The sequence below is a fragment of the Petaurus breviceps genome, unplaced genomic scaffold (genome assembly GCF_028583685.1).
Source record: "Petaurus breviceps papuanus isolate PSGF00001 unplaced genomic scaffold, PetGlider_PUasm1.0 99, whole genome shotgun sequence".
Classification (NCBI taxonomy): domain Eukaryota; kingdom Metazoa; phylum Chordata; class Mammalia; order Diprotodontia; family Petauridae; genus Petaurus; species Petaurus breviceps.
In genome coordinates, this window is record NW_027187465.1 from 20,877,146 (window position 1) to 20,900,951 (window position 23,806).

General features: G+C 43.8%; 1 protein-coding gene across 1 annotated transcript in view; it reads left to right on the forward strand.

Annotated features, from left to right (window-relative positions):
• The window catches only part of HECTD4 (HECT domain E3 ubiquitin protein ligase 4), a 159,495-nt gene that overhangs the window by 79,764 nt on the left and 55,925 nt on the right, over positions 1-23,806 (forward strand). The window contains exons 19-36 of the mRNA XM_069081884.1: positions 694-847; positions 1,521-1,621; positions 2,534-2,732; positions 6,207-6,353; positions 7,914-8,018; positions 8,792-8,955; positions 10,941-11,174; positions 11,887-12,079; positions 12,275-12,379; positions 13,134-13,222; positions 13,595-13,770; positions 16,307-16,442; positions 16,537-16,678; positions 16,797-16,963; positions 18,211-18,357; positions 19,369-19,553; positions 20,852-21,005; positions 23,493-23,773. Coding sequence (XP_068937985.1) covers positions 694-847; positions 1,521-1,621; positions 2,534-2,732; positions 6,207-6,353; positions 7,914-8,018; positions 8,792-8,955; positions 10,941-11,174; positions 11,887-12,079; positions 12,275-12,379; positions 13,134-13,222; positions 13,595-13,770; positions 16,307-16,442; positions 16,537-16,678; positions 16,797-16,963; positions 18,211-18,357; positions 19,369-19,553; positions 20,852-21,005; positions 23,493-23,773 — 2,879 coding nt within the window. The remainder of the gene's footprint in view (positions 1-693; positions 848-1,520; positions 1,622-2,533; positions 2,733-6,206; positions 6,354-7,913; positions 8,019-8,791; positions 8,956-10,940; positions 11,175-11,886; positions 12,080-12,274; positions 12,380-13,133; positions 13,223-13,594; positions 13,771-16,306; positions 16,443-16,536; positions 16,679-16,796; positions 16,964-18,210; positions 18,358-19,368; positions 19,554-20,851; positions 21,006-23,492; positions 23,774-23,806) is intronic.

Sequence of the window (23,806 nt, forward strand, 5' to 3'; positions counted from 1 at the left end):
CATACATACTGTGACTCCTAGGCATGGGGGAGGTGTAATCTGATGTGCAAGACTGGAAGCTTGAATTCTATTTCTAGTTCTGACATGGATATCCTTTTTAGGTTAGAAAAAAATTTATGTAACACCTCCCTCTTCTTTGACACTCCCACACACTGGCTTCCTTGCATTTCTCTGGGTGTAGAGATTAAGAGAAGTGGAGCCTTCAAGTAGCATTTGAAATTTTCTCTACATCTGCACGATATTTGCCTGAATTGTCTGAGTGGTCAGTGGAGCCAAGGAACTTGGGTGGGAGTGGGAATGGCCGAATCTCCACAAGTATTTGGTTTCTCCTTTCAAGATCTTCAAAATCCATGTAGGGTGATCGTTTACCTGTTGGAATTTATGTTTTGATATATTTTATGTTAATTAGGGAAAGAAAAACACCTACTAAATTTCATTAGAAGGCCCTCACCTGTCTTATAAAGGTACTGAGCAGAAGGTATTTTCTACCTGGTTTTTGTTCTCACCTTCCTTTGGGGAAGGTAGAAAGTGTTTAAAGTTGACTTAGATTGCTGGGTAAAACCATACCTAATTAATAGGTTCAGTAAGTTTGAGTTCAATAGACATTATTTCAGATAAGTGCCAGATGACTTTCAGTTTTCTCCTCACTCCTGAAAATGGCTTAGGCTTTGTGTTTTCTTGACTATTTTGCAGATTAAAAGGCTTGGAACAAGTCACTAAGGCTACAATGCTTGGTCACCTTCTTCCTGTGTTACTGACCTCCCTGATGCACCCAAACTTACAGACTTTGACAATGGCTGATGCTCTGATGCCCCAGCTGGTGCAGCTGGTGCTTTACACCAGTCAGGTACGACCTTTGGTGCTGGCTGAAGGGATTGATTTTATACTGACAGATGCATGTTTTCCACTGAGGGTATATTCAGTTCAAGGAAAAACCAGAGAGACAGAGGGAAGGGGTGGATGAAGGAAGTTTTCATGTCTTCAGAAATGAATGAGCATCCAAAATCAGGAGATAGTTGAGAGTGATTTTGCCTCTCTTTGATCACATTCCTTATTTCTGAGTTCTTCAGTGGATTTGCGCTCGCTGAGTTCACGCTCTCTTGTATAGGTAGGACCACAAACCCAACATCCTTTCTGATCCCTTTAAGCCCTTGCCAGCTGCTGGTGGCAGGGTATTATTCTCTGCACAGCATTGTAGACTTTAAGGAAAATGATGTCAACCGGTTTGAGTAATATAATATTTATTGACTGAAAACAGAATCAGGCTAGAAAGATCACTGGAGTGAGTCTGTAGGCTCTATTTCTAGGTTTGGCTTTTCATGACCTTAAGTGATTCACTTAAATTCTCTATGCATTTATCTCTTTGTAAAGTGGAGTTACTATTTTTTGCCCCTATTTAGGAAGAGAAATTTTGACCCTGATCTCCTTGTAAAGAAACCTCTTTATCATATTTCATGGCCTATTGTTATTGTTATTAAGATTAGGATGTGTGACTTAAGATGATGGGTTGTGTGTTTCAGACGGCCTTGCTGCTTAAAACTCAGTCTCCAGTTTTTGCCGAAATGGGCTGTTCCCCATGTGGTACATCAGATCAGAAGGGCAAGCTGTTCCCAGATGAGAGGTGATTGACGCTGCTTTGTCAAATGAACCCCCTACATTATCATTATCATTATTATTATTATTATCATTTAGTGAAAGTTTGTTATCCTTTCATACTGTTTCCTGGCAAGGGAAATATAACTTGGAAAAGAAAAGAATTAGAGGGTCACAATTTTACAGTTGTTTGTAAAATTGCTTTGTAGATTTATGAAAAGGGTTTTTTTAAGTGCATTTGATTTCTGTAAGGAAAGTATTTCCCAAATATTTGAGAGATGAGTCCAACCACTAAACTAAGGTGAAGGTCAGCTCTTTTTTTCTCTGGAGCTGTTTAACAAAAGGATCTGCCCAGATGAGAGAACACTAAAATTGGATCATTATGAGCAATGAGGTCCTGTCAGTCTCAACTCCATGAAAATGAGTAAATTAAGTTGTAATAGGCAAGAGTGGACACCTGGGAATCTCTTACTGTCTCATGCAAATGGAAGTTAATGATTTCCATTTGTGTAAGACTCAGATCCTGAAAGGAAATCTTGTAAGATATCAGTGCTTGTGATATGTGGGAAATAATGGGTTTGGCACTTTGGGAGGTTTTGGTTTTTGCTTTTTGGTTTTTTGATGAGGTATTTGAAAAGAAAAGTTAAGTTGCTGCCTTGGCGATCAACACATCTGACTTCTCTTTTGAGAAGAAGCCCTTAACTATAAGGATTATTGATCATTGGTTGCCATTGTTAGTATCCATTTTATAAATCACAAACAAAACCCAGTGTTAGCACAATGCATGCTTTGTAAAGTCTTTCAGTGGGATCTTTCCATGTGGTCTCCTGGGAGCATTTCATTTACCTTCTGTCTGAGGATGGAGAAGCATTTGGAGGCTTTGTTGGAATCTTGGGTCCTTGCTGCTACACCATATCATGGTCTCTTTCTGTATTTTAAGAATGTTGGAAGAGAAAGAAGAACCAGGTTTTCTCACTGGATTAAAGATTCCTGCCCCGTGGGCTGCAGGGAAGACTGTGGAGACAGTTCACCCAGTCAGAGACAACTATAAATTTAAAGAAACGGTCCATATCCCAGGAGCTCGCTGTCTATATCTGAGATTTGATAGCAGATGTTCTTCACAGTATGACTATGACAAGGTAAGGACCAGTATAGAAACGTTTCTAGACTGAATATGCTTATTGCCTATATGCTTCTTATTTCTTTCTTTCTGTTTGTTTATTATTTTCTTTTGTTCTGTTTTTTTGCTAGTGGTCACCAATCATGACACCTTATTTCTGTCCACAGATGTCCCTACAGAGAGCCTTCCTAAAATAATGTCAAGAAGGGTAGTGATTGAGGGAGTTAAAGAACTGCCACTTCTGCAGACTAAAAACAGGGTTTTGGAATTAAATTAAGACTCTAAAGCCTTTCCTTCTTCTCTGCCATGTGGCGCAAATTACAGGCTTTTCAGGAGCAGCTATCCAATTTGCTATTGATTTTTTTTTTTGGTAGCAAGTTGCAAATATACTGTGAAAACTCATCAGAGGATCTCTCTGTGTGTGAACTTTAAGACACAAAGAGGGAAATTCTTCTTTGGAGATCCTGAAGTGGATCTTCTGGACTCCTTCTTCTGATCATGGACCTCCCTCTAAAGAGAGACATAGGAGGTTCCATTCCCATAAAGTGGTCTCCCTACATGCATCTGGAGAGAGAAGGATGCTGGTAATCCTGTGGCTATCTAGTTATGAGGATTGTACCTGACTCCATCTACCATCATCTTCCAGTGCCACACAGATCTTTGAGAAGAAACATTTCTCCAAATTCAGGCTTATAGTCCTACCTGGACAAAAGTATAAACAGAGAGAAAAAAGCTTGGGGGATAGAATAGGAGCCTGGTGAGAAGAACCTAAAGAAATTGGGATTATCAAACCTGTGGATGAAAAACAGAGGGTTCTCTTAACTGCTTTTAAGTACATGAGAGAGGAAGGGTTGCTTAACTAGCTGTTACCTCTGTTGCTATGGACTAAGCAAGAAAAAATGGCTTTAAATTACAGCAGAAGATGGTTCTATTAATAAGAAGGTAGAATTTTTTTTGGAGGGCATTTGGGGTTAAGTGACTTGCCCAAGGTCACACAGCTAGTTTTCTGTGTTATGTGTCTGAGGCCGGATTGGAACTCAGATCCTTCTGACTCCGGGGCCGGCGCTCTATTTCACTGCACCACCTAGCTGCCCCAGAAGGTAGAATTTTTAACTGTGATCATTATGAGATGGCTCAATATACATTTCAGTAATGTTTGACACACACTTATTAAGTGCCTACTATGTGTAAGAAGACTACTGAGGGAGTTGTACACAGTCCCATCCACCCCCAGGTTCATGGTGTGAACCTAAATCCAACCAGGGGATGAGCTGGACGACCTTTAGAGGTCCTTTCCAACAATTCCTCAGTCCACCTGTACAAATATCTGTTAAGTACCTATTAATGTGCATGGTCTTATACACATAAAACAGTCACAGGATGGCAGATTTAGAAGAGACCTCCATATGGGTGTAATGAAAAGAGTGTTGGATTGAAAGTCAGAGGGTTCAGCTTCAGATCCTGGCTCTGCCACTTATTACTTGTATGACATTGCACAAGTCACTCTCCTTCCTTGGGCCTCAGTTTCCTCATCTGTAAAATGAAGGGGTTCGATCACATGACTGGGAAGGCCCCTTCCCGGCCTTAAGTCATTCTCTGATCCTGACTCAGCCTAAAAATGAACAAAAACACCCTCTCTACCTCCTCAACGAGTGGTACTCAGTGTGGAGGACCCCCCATCTCCTGAGACAGCCCTGGGCACTTTAGAAGAGCTTGAACTTGGAGCAAGTTTTGCCTTGAATCCAGCCTAAATCTGGCACTCCGCAGCTTGGACCTGTTGTTCTTAGTCCTCCCCTCCGAAGCCAGACTGAGCAAGTCTGCTCACTCTTGCACATAGCAGCCCTTCCTATTCTTGCCTTAAACCCACTCAACCTTCCCTTTCCTAAGGCAAAGATCCCTAGCTCTTTGACTTTGTTATCAGATGGCATGCATGCACCATCCTGGTCACTCCCCTGAATATTCTCCTACTTACCAGTGTTCTTAAATTGGGCTTCTCCTCCCACCCCCACACTGAGCATAGTACACTTGACACTTCCTGTCATGGAGCTTGTAGAGGACGACATACCATGGAAAAGTGTTGGAAAGGGGTCGAGGGTGGGAGCTCTGTGTGCTCTAACCCTGTCTTCTTTCCTGGTTTTTAGCGAGGTGACTCTTTAAAATGACACTTTTTTAGGTTACCTTTTTAGTTTAATTAGTGTTATTCTGTTTATCCTTTTAAATATAGTCATCTTATGATGATTCAGTAACAAAATCTTTTCTAGAAGTTCACATTAAGAGACTAATCTCTGGATGACCATATCATTCACTTTGCCATCAGTGTCTGGCTGTTGACAGGCAAAGATCTTAAAGGATAAGAAATGCTATGACCTTCTTAAGCAGCCAGGGCTAAATCCCACCTTCCACTGGGCACAACTCATGTTGAAGTCAGAGGAGATTATAAATGCTTAGTAGGAGACAAGAATTACTCTGTTCAAAAGTGTGAGACATCCTCTCTTAGAGAAACACTTGAATGTCAAATAATCAGAACTTTTGCTTAAGAGAAACCCTGCTATTAGATTTGAAAGCTATGAGAGAGCATAGAAAGGGTTCACATACCTGCTCCGCCACTTCCTAGACATCTCAGCTTTGGCAAATCAGTGAACATTCTTGGACCTTAGTTCTTCATTCAGGTTCCTTTCTGGCTCTAAAGTGAAATTAAATGACCTGCTTTTAATAAGGGATATCATCGATGCATGATAGACAAAGAAAGATGCTTGCCTCTAGCTCAATGCCGAATTCCAATTTATCAAGTCAGGCACTGGGCCAGGCCCTGGGACACAAAGAGCTGGACCAAATGGTCGCTGCTGGATCAGGGACTGGAGGCTGGAGAAAAGGGTGGAAGGTGGGAGTATAAAATCAGAACAGATCAGGACAAGGACATTTGAAGAGCAGCAGACAGAGCACTTCCTTTTTATGTCATCTGACATGCCTTCCCCCACTCTTACGCTTTATTTTCCAATTTGTTGTGACTTTTTTTTCCCTGCACCCATTTATTCATTAATATTTGTTTTTTAGTTAAATGCTACCATGTTTCTATCTGTGTTTGCTTGGTTTGCTCTTGTTGGGGAGAATTTGAAAAGAAAATTGTGCCAGTTAAAGATAGTCTGTGTATGTGGAATAAGAAGTAGAATTGAGTATGCCCAAAAAAAGATAGTGCTTCTCTGATTGGGCAGATCTCATTTTTCAAGATGTGATTCTGTAGTCCCTTCAAGGACTTATACTTTATTAACTATTAAAATAGACATTTGCTTAATGGCCAGTTGAATGGGTGCACCCCCCACTGGCTGCTTAGTATAAAATCATTGATACTGGAATCTAGAATGTTTGATATTGTAAAAGAATTAGGCAGATTGTCTTGTTACATTGACAGCAGTGCCTGGTTATTAACTGTTTAAGAAACAAATCTCTTGCGGCCTCTTTATTTGTAGATTTTGTTTTTGTTTTTCTTTTACAGTCTAACAGTATATTTTCTGTTTTGAAGTTGGTGATTTATGCTGGGCCTAACACTAACAGTAGGAAGGTTGCTGAATATGGAGGCAACACACTGGGATATGGCAGCCGTAGTGTCTTAGGAACTGGTTGGCCAAAAGACTTAGTGAAGGTACGGTATTACAGCTCAAATAATTTCATAGAAAAGAAAAATGAAGTCTTATTTTGTTAGCCCTGGGCCCACATATCAAGGGTAACACTCTTTGGATGGAGGTTTGCTACAAGGACATTTTGTGAAGTAGGGGTATTTAGTTAGGCTCACCTGGTGAAGGTGTCTTCTCCAACAGATCCTCCTTTTCCCCTGAAGTACAAATCTCTCTTGTTATCTTCAAGAACCATTCCTTATGCCCTTTTTACAAAGTTAGATTATCACAGTCCTCCCATCCCTTGTCAATGCAAGGTCACATAGTCCACTGGACCCAGGGGTCCTCTAGACCCTGTGTCATTGGGTCACAGCATTCTCCCTTTCCCTTCCAGGCCAGCAGGGCAATTTCAGAGACCAGTGTGTGGTAGAATGCAAAAAACATGTTCCTTGATGTCAGAAGCCCTGGGTTTGATTCCTGTTCTGGGTACTTACTATCCTTGGGGCCTGAGCAAAACCTGGCATTTCTGGGCCTTAGGCCCTCACCTGGAAAATGAGAGGTTTGACCAGGTGCTTTCAGAGTTCTCTTCAACCTCAAAATCCTATTCAGCTGGCACCTGGATCTTATACAGCTGTTAATTAGCAAGGCTTTAGAGAACATTGCTAATGCTAATCCTCAGCATAGTGAGACTCCAACCTTTAGTAGTACTCGGGCTCCTGAGTCAACCAGCACTTACCAACAGGGCTATGAGCTGAGCTGATCCCTTAAGCCAAGAAAGACTCTTAAGAGTTTATCCCTTGAGCTTTGTTGTGATATGATGCACCCTGACCTCAGGTAACATAAAACCAGCCATCTTCCATAGTGGTGTTTGGATGAATTGAGTTTCCAATTCATCCAACCCTTCCCATGGTTAGGTTGTTGATTACATCTAATTTTATGCTCATAGTAATGAGTAAGAAACAGTGTAGCATGGTGGATGGAGAGCAGAACACCTGACTATATATTCCTGCCCCTTGCACATACTGGCTGTTGGCCTTAGGCAGATCAGTGCCCCAGACAACTCTTCAAGAGTTGTAAGTCATAGAATAGATGCTATTTTGCATTAAGAAAGAATTTCCTTCCTCAGAGCTCCCTATGCCAATGAACTCCCATCTGGGAAATTAAAAGGACTCTGTGATACATTACACAGTCTTTGAGTAGCCTGCCCCCAGGTGTTTGATTAGTGTTGGCTCCCAAGGGCTTCTGCCTACCCTCTGGACCAAAGTAAAGTGCTAGCAAAGCATCCTTCTAGCCCAGGAAGAGAGAGAACAGTCTGCTGGCATTATTTGGATTTATTCTCATGTAAATTCTGGCCATGCGGTTAGGCAGTTGTGGTCTACCATAGTTATGAAGCACCAGGATCTAACGGGACAAGAGAGTCTCACTAAAGGTCAGAGGCTTATGTGAGAGGGGATGAAAATGACTTCTTAAAAAGAATCTAGAATGGCCTTTGACCTTTTCCAAGAAGTAAGCCTGTGAAACACACTGATCTTTTGAAAACTGTATTTGTCTTGTTTTAAAAGTGCCTTTTTCCCCCCTTAAATTTTAAGGTGGAAGGGGATACAGTCACCTTCTCCTTTGAAATGAGAAGTGGCCGAGAACACAACACTCCAGATAAAGCTATGTGGGGCTTTGCTTGCACGGTTCGCGCTCAGGTACTCTAATGTGACCACTGATGTTTGTCTGATGCATTTTCTCCTGTGTTCTTCGGTTATATCATCTGCATCTGCATTAGAAAGTGTGGGCAGTGATGAGCCATTTTTTCATCTCTTACCTCCATTTGATGGCACTGAACCAATCTCTTCTATTTTATTCAACCGATCAACCCTTCTTGACTTGAACAGTAGAGGTTGGATTAGTTGGCATGGATTAAGTCAGCGACTTCTGTAGAGAAGCTGACTCAGACTTTGTCCTCCAGTGGTCCAGAGAATCTTGTGGCTGATTACTGGATGGCAGAACACCACTGTATAAGACACTGATTCTGGGGTCAAGGCCATTTTATAGATGAGTTTGGAGTTGGTGATGTAGTTGAGAAAGCCACAGGAAGTCCTGCAAAATGGAACTAAATATAGGTGGCCCAATGGAATTGTGGTTCATCTCAGAGTTAGGGTCCCAGGGGGCCTGGGCCTAAAAATCTTTGCTAATATTTGCCAAAAATGAATATATAGTGTTATATGCATTGCTTCCCCAGATTATTGTTGAGGCCTCACTGTTTGATCATTGAAATTCTATCTGCGATCCATCCATGTTGCTGCAGCAGACAATTTGGCCTGTGTTACTGCAGAACCTTACCAGCGATGCCCATTGCCAGCTTAGGGAGTGCCAAGGACTAGGGATGCTGCTCTGTGGGCATCGTGACATAGCCTAGGCTAACAAGATGTATGGATGCGCATTGACCAGCACACTTTGCCCCTGTCCACACTTGCAGGAGTCTTCAGAGGATGTGTCAGGAGGATTACCTTTTTTGGTGGACCTGGCTTTAGGTCTGTCTGTACTGGCTTGTTCCATGTTAAGGATCTTATACAATGGACCAGAAATTACCAAAGAAGAGGAAACCTGCCAAGAGCTATTGAGATCAAAGCTTTTGCAAAGGTAAAAGACTACCGTTTGACCTCTTTTGTTTAGAAAGGGTTTGGGACTTTTTGGTAAGAAAAAGAGCATTTGGGGTTCATTTCTCAGCTATCACTGAGTCTTTCATTTTATCACCCAACATATACTAGCACCTACTGTGTGTCTGAGACTATGTTAGGTACTAGGAACAAGGGAAACTCCTGCCTGAGTGAATTAGGGCCATTCACTACAGCAATTTCAGCAGATTGACTCTCCCATTTCAATTCCTTCACTTGAAGAAAAATGCTTCTTCAAATGATTACTTCTTCTGTAGAACCTCCCCATTAGACAGGGGAAAAGAACCCCACCTCAGACTTAGGTGTCCAGCGGAGAGTTATTGAATGGGGTGATGTACAGTGGACCTCCTGATCTGCTTCTAGATTGATGATGGTGCAGCAGGATCCCAGGAAGGTGACTTCTCTGCTTTCCCTTTTGGTATAGCCATGGGGGAAAGATACTCCCTCCTTTTAGAGGGTTCCAGAGCAAGGGGTGACCTGCTCTGTCTGCTATGAGGGAACTAGCATGAATGGAGTCTTTGAGATCAGTAATGGGTTGAGGGGGATAAATGTAGGGAATATAATGTGCCTTGATTTACCCAGGGAGTGCTAACAAGAGGGACATGACTGGTCTTCCCTACAGTTCTGGGTGCTTTGGAATTATCTGGGCTGAGGCAAACAAGGAGAGACTTTCTTAGGTGTTTTTAGGGCTAAAGGCAAAAAACAAAGGACAAATCATACTTAAGAATATATGACAACTGCCTGGAAAGTGCTGGGAGGATGTTCTTTAGCTCCTCTCTCAAGTGAGAATCAGAGACTTCCTCCAGGTCCTTAGGGTTTTCCCCATGGGATCCTACATAGGAAATGCTGACTTGGATTCCATAAAGGAATGGGGAATGGGGTGGCTAGGTGGCGCAGTGAGTGAAGCCCCAGCCCTGGAGTCGGGAGGACCTGAGTTTGGTTCCAGCCTGAGACACTTAACACCCACACAAAAATACTAGCCGTGTAACCTTGGGCAAGTTATTTAACTCCAATTGCCCTCCAAAAAGGAAAAAAAAAAAGGAATGGGAAATAAATCTTCAATACAAAAAGATCCTAAGGGGAATAAATATGTGTGTCTGTAATTAATTGGCTTGCATTTCTCAAAATGAGTAATATTACTTGCAGTTAAAAAATTCTAAGGAGCAAAATTATATCCCTGTGCATGTGATGAGAAGTTCAGAATCACAGAGACCAGACGCTAGAAATGATTGAAGAATTTTGAGTTTTGTTGGCCTTGGACACTGTCTGCTCTTTCACAGTGGGGTTGGTGGTATGTCTTGGAAGTTATGTTGAAGCTAGTCCTGAGGATTTCTGTGGCCCTTGCATTAGTCAATTTAGAATTGAAACCTTCAACTACAAAAACCTTGTTTCCCCGATAATAAGACACTGTCTTATTATTTTTTTGGACAGAAAAACACCAGAGGGCTTATTTTCAGGGGAGGGCTTATTTTAATGAACATTGACAGCAATTTTAATAAACAGGTAAATGTGAACAAAAAAATGTACCTTTATTCAATAAGCAAATCACTGGGGGGGGAGAGGGGGACGGTGCATACAGAGGGTACCGTAATGTAGCGTGTAGCGCAGGGGATCACCTTCACTACAGTAGCAATCTCAATAGGGCTTATTTTGGGGGGAGGGCTTATTTTAGAGGAATCTTACACAGTAAGGGGAGGGCTTATTTTCAGGATAGGTCTTATTATCGGGGAAACACGGAACTTTCCCAAGATGGGAATATCATGTTCACAAATTCCCATGGTGCTCCTTGATTTTAAGCCTTTGGAGAAGGGTCCAATATGGAAAAATTACAGCCTCGATGCTTGCTTGATCTTACTAATGTCACCGACAAACTTTGTCCGTGCAGCCTTCCTAGAAGTGAAGGAGATGAGAAAACTAAATGCAGTGACCCCTCCATCTTTGCCTTTTTAGATGTCAGTGGCAGGTGGAAGCCAACGGAGTGATCTCTCCTGCTTTGACCCCAAGTCCTTCTCCACTGCCTCTCACCATAGACGAAGACAGGGAGTTCACCTACCCCTCTGATGTTCTGGTGCCTCCTTTGGGAAATGATTTTGAACTGCCTCGGATCAGGTTGCCGCCGGGAATCATGATCAAACTCAGGGAAATTTCTGGGCGTGCGAGACCTCAGTTTAGACCAAGCATAAAGTATGTTATAGCATCTTGTTTGTGTTTCTAGACAGGCTTTCCTGCATTTCTCATATTCTTCTTTAGAACAAAGATCAGTCCGAGAAGCACTTTTTGGCTTACCAAGTATATTCTTGTTCTATCATTTATTTAGTGAGAGTTAACTGTCTTCCCTAGAAATACCACCTTTGGATCCAGCCTTCTGGGTTTAGCAGGGTGGCAAGGATAACATTTTTGTGTTGTCTGGAGGAGATCTTTTACCTGGAGGCAGAGAATTTTTATAAACCTCTTCTTTGGTTTGGGCAGAACAGAATCCTGGCTCTAATATTGTTGTAAAACTACAATGTTGTTAATGATTAAGAAATGTAAAATGAGGCACTGTCATTTGTGTTCAGGGGCAGGGGGGTGATGGGTGTTCAGCTTTGTGTCTTTAATTCTAACTTAAAATGTGCAAACCTCAGCCAGTAGAGCCACTTCACATTTTTGTTTTAAGTTTTCTGCTCTAATACCTCCAGGCATCTCCAACTAATGTGATAATGAGGACCAGATCAATAGACAGTGCTCTCATTTTCATGCCTCATGTTCTCTTTGTAGACCGAAAATAGAAGTTGCAGTGAATGCTTCTTTGCTGTGCTGAAACCTAATCAAAAGTATGATCTCTCAGAAGTCTATGATTTCTGGGTAATTAATATGTGGAAATTATGTATTGTAAAGTTTTTCATTTTAACTGTAGGGAAGTGGTTCAGCCTGACGTCATGGAAGAAATGGTTGTATCCTGTGTGATTAAACACTTGAACTTGGTTGATGCTCTGCAGTCTTTAATCAATTTCCAATATCAAGAGGAACACGCTGAAGAATATGATTTATTATGTAAAATTATGGGGGAGACCTTTAAGAAGCTCAATGCCATGGAGAGGCAGCTTCAGGTAATGAAGACCAAAAGACTTTATTTCCTCATAAAGGACAGAAAGGCTTTCTTAAGTGCTGGATGTTAAGAGAGCTCCAAATTGGTTCTTAATTTTTTAAAGAATAATGTAGCTTAGATTGCCTGTTTCATGTGTGAGCTAGGTGTTCCTTGTTGAATCTCTTTACCTTGGTCCTTACTTTAATGTATTTATCAGAGTGTTGCAGAATTGGAACAGAAATGGCAAAATGAGGTTGATGATGCCATGCAAGGAAAACTGGAAAACAACATACCGTTCTTTTACGATTATCATTTTAATGAGGTGAGCATGTTAATATGGCTTAGAACATCCAGCTCCCAGCCCACAGAGCCACTCCTCTTCCCTCCCCTCCCCCCACCCTCCCCAACTAATGGGTCAGGAAGTGATGGCCAGATTGTCAGATTAGTTGAGTCCTCCCGTGTTAGTGCAGCTTATTCTCTTTGTAGACTGAAAGTAGAAGTTGCAGTGAGTGCTTCTTTACTGTGTCTAAACCTGATCAGAAGTGTAACCTCTCCATTGTCTAAGATTTCTGGGTAGTTAATTTAGCCAGTTCATAGAACTATTCCAGAGGCATCCCTTTTCATATAGGATGAGGCCATGCTATCTTCACAGAAGGAGGGAGTCATTTCTAAATTTGTTTTACCTAACATTGACCCATTTGATTTTTTTCACAAGTAGTATATAGTAATGCTAATTAGACCAATCTGTTGATAGCTCAAAACTACAAATGATCAGCTATTGAAGTTGTTTCTAACTGATCAGTTTATTTACAAATATGCTGAGGAAACTGAGTTGTGATCAAATTTCACTCTGTCTACAAAAACAGAAAAGAAGGGATTCTCAGAGAGGAGTCAGTGCCATTTTTATTCATCACAATGTCAGCTGTCAACTGATAAAATCTCTTTCCATCCTTTAGAAATATGCCCAAAAGATGTTATTTTATCCCTTAAAGAACTGCTAATCTAATGCACTGTACCAAGGCCATTGGTGTTACAGGTTGTGCACCCATTTTTTTTTTTCTTGAATCATTCTTTAGAACAAAATGAAGGAACTGGAACTTTTGTGTTCGATGAAGGAGGTTTCCTTTGATGGAAGTGACCTTGAGAACATGGTCTTGTCTTTGAGGTTGGTGATGGTGAAACAAGAATGTGTTGAATTTATCCCATGGGTGTTTCTGCTGGACAGAAGTTGTAAATATCTTTATGCCATCTCAGATCTGAAAAAGAATCCATGTGTTTGCTAAGAATTTCAGACATGGGACTGACTTCTAAAGTCAGAATATCATGGTTTTTATGAACTACAGTAGACCTTTAAGATTGGGGGCAGTACTTAAAGCTGATACAAGTTATAATTTGGGTGTAAAAGTGGTGAGAGAGAAGCCCAGCTTGCTGAGGCTGCTTTTTTCCTCTCACATCCTCCAGGCAAGCTCCGTAGTTATAGAAATTGGTTTCGCCAAATTCATAAGCTATTGATGGGACATGGACTTTTCTTTTGTAGGGAGAAGTTTCTTCAGGAAGTGAATTCTCTTATTCAGAAACCCCCGCACCCTCTGGCTAAGACAAAAACACTAGTCAAGAGCTTGATGAACAGAGCTGAGTTGCTGCTGCATGTCACCATTGCTGCCCAGTCTGGCATCCCAAGAAGTGTGTCGGGGACGCCCGCAGAGACACCAGGTACTGCTGGGAAAGGCCGCTGGGCCCCCCAGGGCTCCAGGAGCTCTTACTGCTCTCTGTTCTTCAAGTTGTAAAGTGAAATTCTAGCACTTTCCCACCCGTCCTTTATTTTTCCCCTTTGAAAATATGGCACATTGTTGTTTGATCCTTAAGTTGGATTCAGTGAGCCTGACTGTGCTTCTTCCCGATGTGACTGCTCCTCCATCAGTCATGGGTGTCCGGGGCTGGGATTCATTGTGGAAAGAACTGGCGTGGAGCAGCCCTCCACGGATAGAAGTGGACAAGTTAAGTGACTTGCCCAGGGTCAAAGGCAAGACTTGAACCCAGCTCTTTGGGACCCCGGCTCCCAAGCCAGCCATCAGTCTGCTGGTCATACTGCTTCTCTGTGCCTCTTTAGCTTCTGAAACATAGCATTTGGTTGTATGACAGCAACTACCACGGGTCATGTGGTTTTAGGATCTCATCTATGTGTTGTGATACAAAGCAACCACCATATAACAAGTATTTAAGTGTACCAAGTATTATACACTTGGGGATAATCAATTCATATTTAGTAAGCGACTAATTACAATTATTATCTCATTTGATCCTCACAAAAACCTTGGGAGGTAAGTACTCTTATGATCCACATTTTACAGATGAGAAAACTGAAGCAAACAGGGTTAAGTGGCTGCCCAGTGTCACACAGCTAGTTAGTATCTGAGGCCAGATTTGAACTCAGGTCTTCCTGACCCCAGGCCTAGAGTTCTACCCACTGTACCACCCAACTACCTATAGACTATTAGGCATTCTTATCATAGGTGGTTGTTAATACATAAGTTGAATTGAATTTTAACAGCAGCAAGCATCTATATAATCCTTTAAATGCAGCACCTCATTTCATCCTCACAAGAGCCCTGTCGGGTAAGTGTTAGACTTTCTGTGAGGAAACTGAGGCTGAGAGAGGCTCTCACACAGAGGCATTCTCATTAGAGGCAGGATTTGAACTCAGGCCTTCCTTGCTCTCATTTGTATTGTTTTTGCTGCTAAAGCACATCGCTGCCTGCTGTGGTCAGTAGTTGGTTAACAAATGATAATCAGAGTCTTTGGAGCTCAGTCACTCAGTCAGCCGGTATTCACACAGCTCTGGCTATGAGCTCATCACCGTTTCTGACACTCCTTTAGGCAAATTTGAATCAAAGGCCATAGAGACCAGTACTGACGGGCCCTTGTTTCCTGTGCACACCTTCTACTGGGCAGACTTGCCCACCCCTTGCAGCTCTGTATGACACTCTTTCACTAACAACTACAATAGGGTAAAGACCATGTCCGTAGGGAGGCTTAGTCAGGCTCTCCTACCCATGCTCAGGTCCTAGACCAGACAGAGGAGCCACCAACAACGAAGCACAGATTTAAAAAGTAACAGGAAGAAAGGAAGAAGTAGCCTTTGCAGAAAATGGTGCAGTGAAGAGGACTCTGGCTTTGGAGCCCCAGGACCTGGGTTCAGATCCAGGCTCCTTGCTACCTCTGTGACCTTGGGCAAGCTACCTAACCTCCCTAGACCCAGCTTCCTTATGTTGCCAGTCATTGGCAGTTCCTTATCTGGATTTGTTTTGTTTTAATTAAAGGGGCTTGGAGTCGCAGGCCTCCAACTTTTTGGTCTCCAGACTCCTTCATACTTTTAAAAATGATGGAAGATCCTGCTCCCCAAAAAGAACTTGTCTTGATGTGGGTTATATCTATCAATATTTACAATATTTGAAATAAAAACTGAAAAAAAAAATCAACAGTATATTCATTTTAAAAGAATAATAAATTTATTATGTTGTATAGCACTTTAAAATTTTAAAATAGCTACATTTTCCAAAAACAAAGAAGTTTAGTGAGATTGGCATTATTTTACATATTTTTTTCAAATCTCTTTAATATTTAGCTTAATATTTAATATTAATATTTAATATTTAGACCCAGATTTTCATGGGTGCTTCTGTGTTTAATCTGTTGAGATAGGTTTAAATCTCACCTCCCACAGATATATAGTTGGAAAAGGGAGGAGTGTTTTAATAGGCAAATGATACCTTAGTGTGATGATGAACATAATTTTGACCTTGTGAACCCCCTGATAGGGTCTTGGGGGCCTGGGAACCCACTTGGAGAATTGCTGGCCTAGATACCCTCCAAGAGTCCTCCATGTCCCAGAGCTGTGACCCGGACATCACTAATGTCAGCATCTCTTGCTCTTTGCCACCTTCTGCTCCATGAAATGCCTGTATTGAAATAAAAAGTGACCTTGCAGGAAGCTAAGGGGATTCTTTCAGACTTCTTAGAGAATCTCTCTCATTAAATTAGTAAGAACTAAATCTTAATTACCTGAGGTTAGAAAATGCCTTGGGACTGGAGGATGCTTGCTGGGCTTTCAGAGCTGTGAGCGTTGGCATCATCTTGGTGCTTGGGCGGGGGGCACACAGGGAAGGAGGAATGCTTTGGGACAGGGGTGGGAGCACGGTAAGGGCAGAACAGCATAATGATGGAGCCACTCTCTCACCTCACGTTCCAGCCTGTAAATCAGCATCAGAGACCAAGGTGATCACTCATGCCGTCCGGCAGCCTGTATTTCTCCGCAGCATGTCTGCTCCATCTGACCTGGAAATGATTGGGAACGAAGACTTGGAGTTTACCCGAGCAAGCCAGAGGTGAGCTACCTGTGGTGTGGTGGGTGCAGGGCCCAGGGTTTGACCAGGCGCACCAGCAGCCAGCCACCGCCTGACCCAGAGCTGTTCTGCACAGGCGTCGACACGTCCCCAGCCACCGGAGCAGCTCCTTCACGCTCCTTCAGTCTCTGGCGATCGAGGACAGCAGGGACAAACCTACGTACAGCGTCTTGTTAGGACAGCTGTTTGCCTTCATTGGGACCAACCCAGACCAAGCAGTAGGTCACTCCTCGCCCCCCTCTCATTCCCCGTTATGCACAGTGTGACAGCCCAGAGTGCTGGTCAGACCAGGAACACAGCGGTCATTAGAGCATGCTTTGGTCTCTGGTGTTTCAGGTGTCCAGCAGCAGCTTTCTGCTCGCTGCTCAGACCAGGTGGCGGCGTGGGAACACCCGGAAGCAGGCGCTCGTGCACATGCGGGAGCTGCTGACCGCAGCCGTCCGAGTCGGTGGGGTGACGCATCTCGTAGGGCCAGTCACAATGGTGCTTCAGGGTGGACCCAGGTCAGTCATCGTTCACTGCTGTCCATGTAGGAGTGAGCCACTTCCTTCACCCCGCCCCCAACTTCTCTTTTTCTCCTTTAGTGAGCTCCCTCACAAGAAAATGACCATAAGAAGCTCTTCCCACTAATGAGGGAAGCCATTCTGTAGACTTCTCTGGGGCCAGAACACACGGGCAGTAACCAAGCAAACCGAAAATTATCGTTTGCTAACTTAGAGCAATTTTACAGCCGCTTTTGACAAGTTGTGCCTTTTACACTTGGCCGCTTGCAGCTGAATGGTCATAGAGCTCCTCACTTGCCTTCCCCACTCACCCAGGACCTTTAATCAGTGACAGAGAAGACTGAGACTGAAGGCCATGGATGTGGCTTTAGTTCACTCTGCATCCCATGCCAGCTACTGGCAATATTTTTGTTTTCTTTTTAATTATAAAATTGGTAACAATCTCAACAAATATAAAAAGTCAGAATAAGGAATAAATCCTAGTATTTTAAAAGAAAATCATATGTAATTTATGGCAATAATAATAGTAGATTTTTTTTACTCTCATGATCCCTTGTGATCTCTTTTCCCTTTGTGTATTTTTAAGCTTTTGTTGTTTTTTGATATCTAGTTAGTTATTTTTCTTTTTTTTTTTTTTAAAGCAGTCGGGGTTAAGTAACTTGCTCAAGGTTACACGGCCAGCTGTTTCTGGGTGGGTAATAAGTGTCTGAGCCTGGATTTGATCCCCAGGTCATCCCGACACTGGAGGTGGTGCTCTTACTCGCTGTGCTACCTGGCCACCCCTAGTTAGTTATTTTTCTAATCTCATCAGACTCTAGCCAAGAATTGCAGGCTCAGGTACAGGTTGGCCATGAGCACATGTGCTCAGAAAGTCCTGAACAGAAATCGGGAAAGCCTGCCTCCTGTCAGACGTGCTTTGTGTCACATAAGGACACCCCTTCTCAGCCAGTCAGAGAGCCTTCAAGACATCAAGCTCCACGTTCTCTTTTTCTCTTGGGGAATTGGGGAAGAATCAGCCCATGTTTTTAGAACGCTTGGGTGCTGGTCTCACATGTGCCATTTGCTAAGTGGATGATTTGAACAATCCTCTCTTCATCAACAAAATAAGGGTGAGATCCTGTCTGTGGCTCTCAGAGTCCATGGCTCTGGACCCGTCGAGTTGCTTGCAGAAGTTCTTCTGTGATTTTTCAGTATCACTGCCCTCTTTGACTTGTCTGAGAAATGTGTTTCGATGTCTGTTTTCATAGAATCGAAGAACTGACTTGTGGTGGCATGGTGGAGCAGGTACAGGAGGCTTTTGGAGAGACCATGACCTCTGTGGTGTCCCTGTGTGCTCGCTATCCTATCGCCTGTGCAAATAGCATTGGCCTCTTATGCACCATACCTTACACCAGGTAAGAGACTGCCAGCCTGCAGCTGGACTCTTAGGAAGCTGAGCATCTTGTTAAAACATTCCCCTCCTTGTGAGTGAGGGAGCAACGAATCAAACAGCTTTCATTAAGCATCTACCACATGCCCATCACTGGAGATACAAAGGTAGAAATAAAGTGGTTCCTGCCCTGGAAGAGCTGACATTCGACTGAGGGAGGCAAAATGTGCATGTGCACTTCTATGCACAGTAAATTTGTTGGGGAGGCCCTGATGGCTTGGGGGAGGGTGTCAGGAGAGTCCTCATCTGGCATCAGGGCCAGGCTTTGGAGTTATCTGGGAGTTTTAAGAGGCGCTGCACTGGTGAGGAAGGAGAGCAGTCTCAGCTCTCCTTTGGGAAAACATTCACGACGTGATTGCTTTTATTCCAGTTACCATTTTAAAAATTTGAGCTCTGAGTCTATTGGCTTTCAGTTGTGTTGAGTTTACAGGCTTTTGTGGTTCAAAAGAAGTTGTCACTGCCCCCGACTTTGGATTTATTAAATCTCTTACCATTTTTAAGACCCCTTGTAAATTCCATAATGTTGATTCCTCTAGAGTCATAAACAGACGTTGATAATTGCATTATGTTGTGAAAATGGATGACCTGGAAGATGACCTGTCAGGAAGAAATAGCATGGTGAAAGACATTTGTAAGCTTAGACATTGACTTTCCTCCGGAAACGTGGTCACAGTCTAACCCTCCTAGAGCTCTTCTTCAGTGGACAGCTTGACCATTGTAGTAAACCCAAGCTACCCTTATTAACTTTCAGTTGTTGGTTTTGTTTAAGGAGAAAAAAAGCGCAGTGAATTGGTCCTTTCTTGTGAAGGTGCTGTCATGAAGCATCTTGTAAGGTCTTAACTGTGTGTGCTACTGGTCAGAGACCTCCCCCAGACGTCTTTCTAACCTGCCCAATGAGCTTAGTATTACGCTGTCATTCTGGGAGGATCTTTCACTTAGACCACTTTTCTGATGCCTTTTTCTTCTCCATATGAAGGAGTGAAGAAAAGTGCCTGGTCCGAAGTGGCCTTGTCCAGCTCATGGACAGACTCTGTAGCTTGAGCAGTCAGACTGAAGCTGGCTCCAGTGAGAAGCAGACCAAGAAGCAGAAGGTGGCCGCCATGGCCTGGGCAGCCTTCCAGGTGCTCGCCAATCGCTGTGTAGAGTGGGAAAAAGAAGAAGGTGAGAAGAGGGGAGTCACTGCCCCCACCCCACCCCCAGCTCGTGCAGTGAGAGGCTTTTCTTCTCACTGATTCTGAGAAAACTCTGAGTGAAAGCAAAGGCTCCCACCCTGAGGGGTGCTGGAATGATCGAGGGGGGCTCAATTGATGTACTTTTTTTTTTTAAAACCATTAAAAGATTAAAGAAAGTCGATTTCCAGGGGGGCACTGAAAAATTTTTTTTTGAAAAGGGGTGGTAGACCAAATAAGCTTGGGAGCCTCTGAGCTAAAGGATTTCCTTAAGACACAGGGATGGGGAACCTGCAGCCTCAAGGCCATGTGTGACCCTCTAGGTCCTTTAGGTCCTTGGGTGCAGCCTTTTGACTGAGTCCAAGTTTTACAGAACAAATCCTTTTGGGTTTTTTTTTTTCCTTTTTGGAGGGCAATTGGGGTTAAATGACTTGCCCAAAGTCACATGACTAGTAAGTGTGTCAAGTGTCTGAGCTGGATTTGGACTCAGGTCCTCCTGACTCCAGGGCCTGTGCTCTATTCACTGCACTACCTAGCCGCCCCAACAAATCCTTTTGTTAAGGGTATTTGTTCTGTGAAGTTTGGATTCAGTCAAAGAGCTGCACTTGGGGATCTAGAGGGCCACATGTGACCTCGAGGGCACAGGTTCCTCACCCCTGCTAGATTTTTTGGAAACAGCTTTTCTACCTCCCCAAAGTTAAGCAGCTTCTCCTTTCTTTCTACATTTAGTTATAAGGTGATTCAGTGAAATGGTTTCATTGCTAATGGGTTAGCATTAAGATAGCTTTTACTAGTTATATTTCTAGAGAACATTCATTTTCAATTTTGTGCTTAAGATAGAGCTCTTAAAACCATGCCAGAGGAAAATTCGGTGTTCTAATGAGAAGGCACAGTGTATTCTCATTAAGATTGTATGCAGTGGAAAGACCACAGTGGCCAGATGGGTGAAGGGAGCACTAACGCCCTTCCTGCAGCGTTCTGTCTGTGTGCCTAGGAAGCTCCTTCACCTCTCAGTGTCCCCCAAGCTCCCCACCCCTGGAGCTGCAGAGCAGGTGCTGATCTGCAGAAGATGACTTTCCTGCTTATCTGTGGAATTGTGTTCCCTTGTAACTAGTGAGGAGTTTCCTTGAGGCCTATTCCTCAGCAAGGAACGCCTAGAGCAAAATTCAGGAAGCACCAGTAAAGAGTCTTCCCAAAGCTAGCAGCTGCTTGTGGCCAGTCCTTGGCGGTCATGCCAGATCTCAGGTTTGCTGCCCTCTCACCATGTGCGTCCTGTCTCTGACCCTAAAGGTGGCTCAACTGAGGCTGTGCACTCGGGCCTGGCACGTCAGGTATCCAGCCTGCTCACCAACCACCTCGCCCGAGCAACCGAATGCTGTGGCAACCAGGCTGCTGGCAATGACGCCCTTCAAGATGTCCTCAGCCTTCTGAACGACCTCTCCAGGTGCGGTGTAGGGCAGCCTGGGTGGGGAGGGGGCACCAGGAACGGTGGGCCACACTATCCTCAAAACCCCGAACCTTGGGTGGTTTCTGAAACTCCATCTCCCTTTGAAAAGTCCCAGTGATTGGGTGGCTAGGTGGCACAGTGAATAGAGCACCGGCCCTGGAGTCAGGAGGACCTGAGTTCAAATCCAGCCTCAGACACTTGGCATTTACTAGCCATGTGACCTTGGGCAAGTCATTTAACTCCACTTGCTCTGCCCTCCCCCCCTCCAAAAAGCAGAAAAAAAAAAAGAATCCCAATGACAGTCTCAAGAGCTCTCCAGTTTTGTGCCAGAGCCGATGATGTGTAGGTTTATTTCTGCATCATAAGATAATGTTATCATTTGTGTTAATCCCTGGGGGGCAGCAGCTGCTAGTCCACTAATTGCATTCAGTAACCAAAGACCAGATCCCCTTGCTGGCAAGACTAGAGCATAACCTTCCATTGCCTCCAATTAACTCTTCTTCTCATACCGTGCTTTCAGAAGAAGAAATCCTCCAGTGGTTTAATAGCATCATTACTGAGCTCCGAGGTTAGCAGGGACATAGAGTCCCTATAAAACGCCAGGGCCCACTGCTTAGGTTTTCTGGGCCAGTCTGGAGAAGTCAGACAGACCTAGTTGTAGCAACTTCTGAAGCCAGAGGCCTGCAAAGCTTGACATACTCATAATATTCCCTTGTTGAAAGAGATCAAATAAGATTAATTTATAAAGCACTGAGTTCCCCTCACATAGTAGGCACTTAATAAATGTTTGTTTTCTTCCCTTGTTCCCTTAAATTAAGCCAAATAGAAGAGCTGAGTGTTTTCTGCCAATCACTGAACTTTTTTGCTTGGTGGAACCCTCTTTCATCAAATGTCATTGAGCTGCCAGGACTGGAAGAAGGGCCCTGGAAATCTTGAATTATCTGTTGATTTTAGGTAGTGACATTCATCCTTTGCCTTGAAAACTCACAATTTCAGCAGGCACAAAATACTGAGAAATAATATTTTTAATTATCAGCCAGTAGTCAAAAAGCATATATTCAGTTCTGGAGATATAAAGGAAGGGGAAAAAACACTGTTCCTGGCTTCAGGGGGCTTGCACTCAGCTAGGGGAAGCAACATGCACATAGCCAGGTATTTACAAGACACAGAAGGAGAAGAAGGACCTCTCTTAGGAAAGGTGCTAACGACTGTGTAACTGGGGGCCTCCTGTAGAGAGTGAGATTGGAACTGAGGCTCCAGGGAAGCCAGGGAGGAGGAGGCAGAGTGTTCCCAGCTTGGGAGACAGCCGTGGATAAGGCAGAATGTCAGGAGGTGAGGAGCAGCAGAGGGGCCAGTGCTGGACCCCCGAAAGTGGGAAAGGGCTAGTCTGTGATGGGAGCAGCAGGGAGTGACATGGGTAGACATGTGTCTTTGGAAAATGCCTTTGTCCTTGAGGGGAGGATGGTTTGAAGTGATGAGAGACTAGACAGGAAGGCCAGTTAAAAGGCCAGTGCAGTAGTCCTGGCAAGTGACAAGGGCCTACTGCTAGTTGATGACCATGTGCGTGGAGAGAAGGGAACATAGATGAGGCATGCTGTAAAGCCAGAAACAACAGAATTTGGTGACAGATTGGATATCTTGGGTAAGTACAGGTGCATTAAGGATGACACCGAGTTGAGAGGCTGAGTGATCAAGAGGATGGTGGTATCCCTGACATCTTGTATTAAGGAAACTGGAAAAGGGGGGTTAGATTTTGGGGGAAAGATAATGAGTTCTTGGGCTTGTTGAGTGTGAAGTGTCTGCAGAGCGTTCAGTTAGAGATGTCCCAAAGTTGGCTGGTGCTGTGGGGCTAGAGCTCAGAGAGAAGTCAAGGCCAGATAGAGAGATCTGTGAGTCAGTGAGGGATCATTACAGGGGGTGGTGCAGAGAGAGAAGAGAAAAGGCCCTGGGGAGAACCTTGGGGACCAAGTGCACTTAATGGTTGTGTCAACGGAGGTGACTGAGAAGGCCTGGGGAGACAAAGAGGAGGAGGACCAGGAGGGGACAATGTCCTGAAGACACAGGGAGGAGAGAGTGTCTAGGAAAAGAGGGTGATTGATGGTGTCAGAGGCTGCAAAGAGGGCTGAGGGGTAAGGACTAAGAAAAGGCCACAGGATTTGGTAACTTTGGAGAGAGCAAAGATGTTCCAGATGTTTGCATGTACTCATAAAATGCTAGTGCCAAAGCCAGGATGTCTTCTTTATGAAATCTGTTTTCCTTTTTTTTCTTTTTGGAGGGCAATTGGGATTAAGTGACTTGCCCAAGGTCACACAGCTAGTAAGTGTTAAGGATTTGAACTCAGATCCTCCTGACTCTAGGGCCGGTGCTCTATTCACTGCGCCACTAGCCACCCCTGAAGTCTGTTTTCAAGAGATTAATTGGTCTTACCTCAGAGAATTGTATTTATTTTCAGTCTCATCTTATATGCCCTATTTTCCTTTCCAGGAGTCATATTGGGAAAGCAATCCTGAGCCAGCCAGCATGTGTGTCCAAGCTTCTCTCTCTGCTGCTTGACCAGCGCCCTTCTCCAAAGCTGGTCCTGATCATCCTTCAGCTGTGTCGGGCAGCGCTGCCTCTGATGAGCGTGGAGGATTGTGGGAATGTGGAGCTTCCTCCATGGAGCTACTCGGTGCCCTCCCTGAACAGCGAGCAGGACGATCCCAGTGATCCAGCTTCCAAGATTGCATCCCTGCTCCTGGCAAAATTGGCAGACTATGTGGTCCCAGGTAAAGAGCTGGGAAGGACAGAAAGCCTCCCCA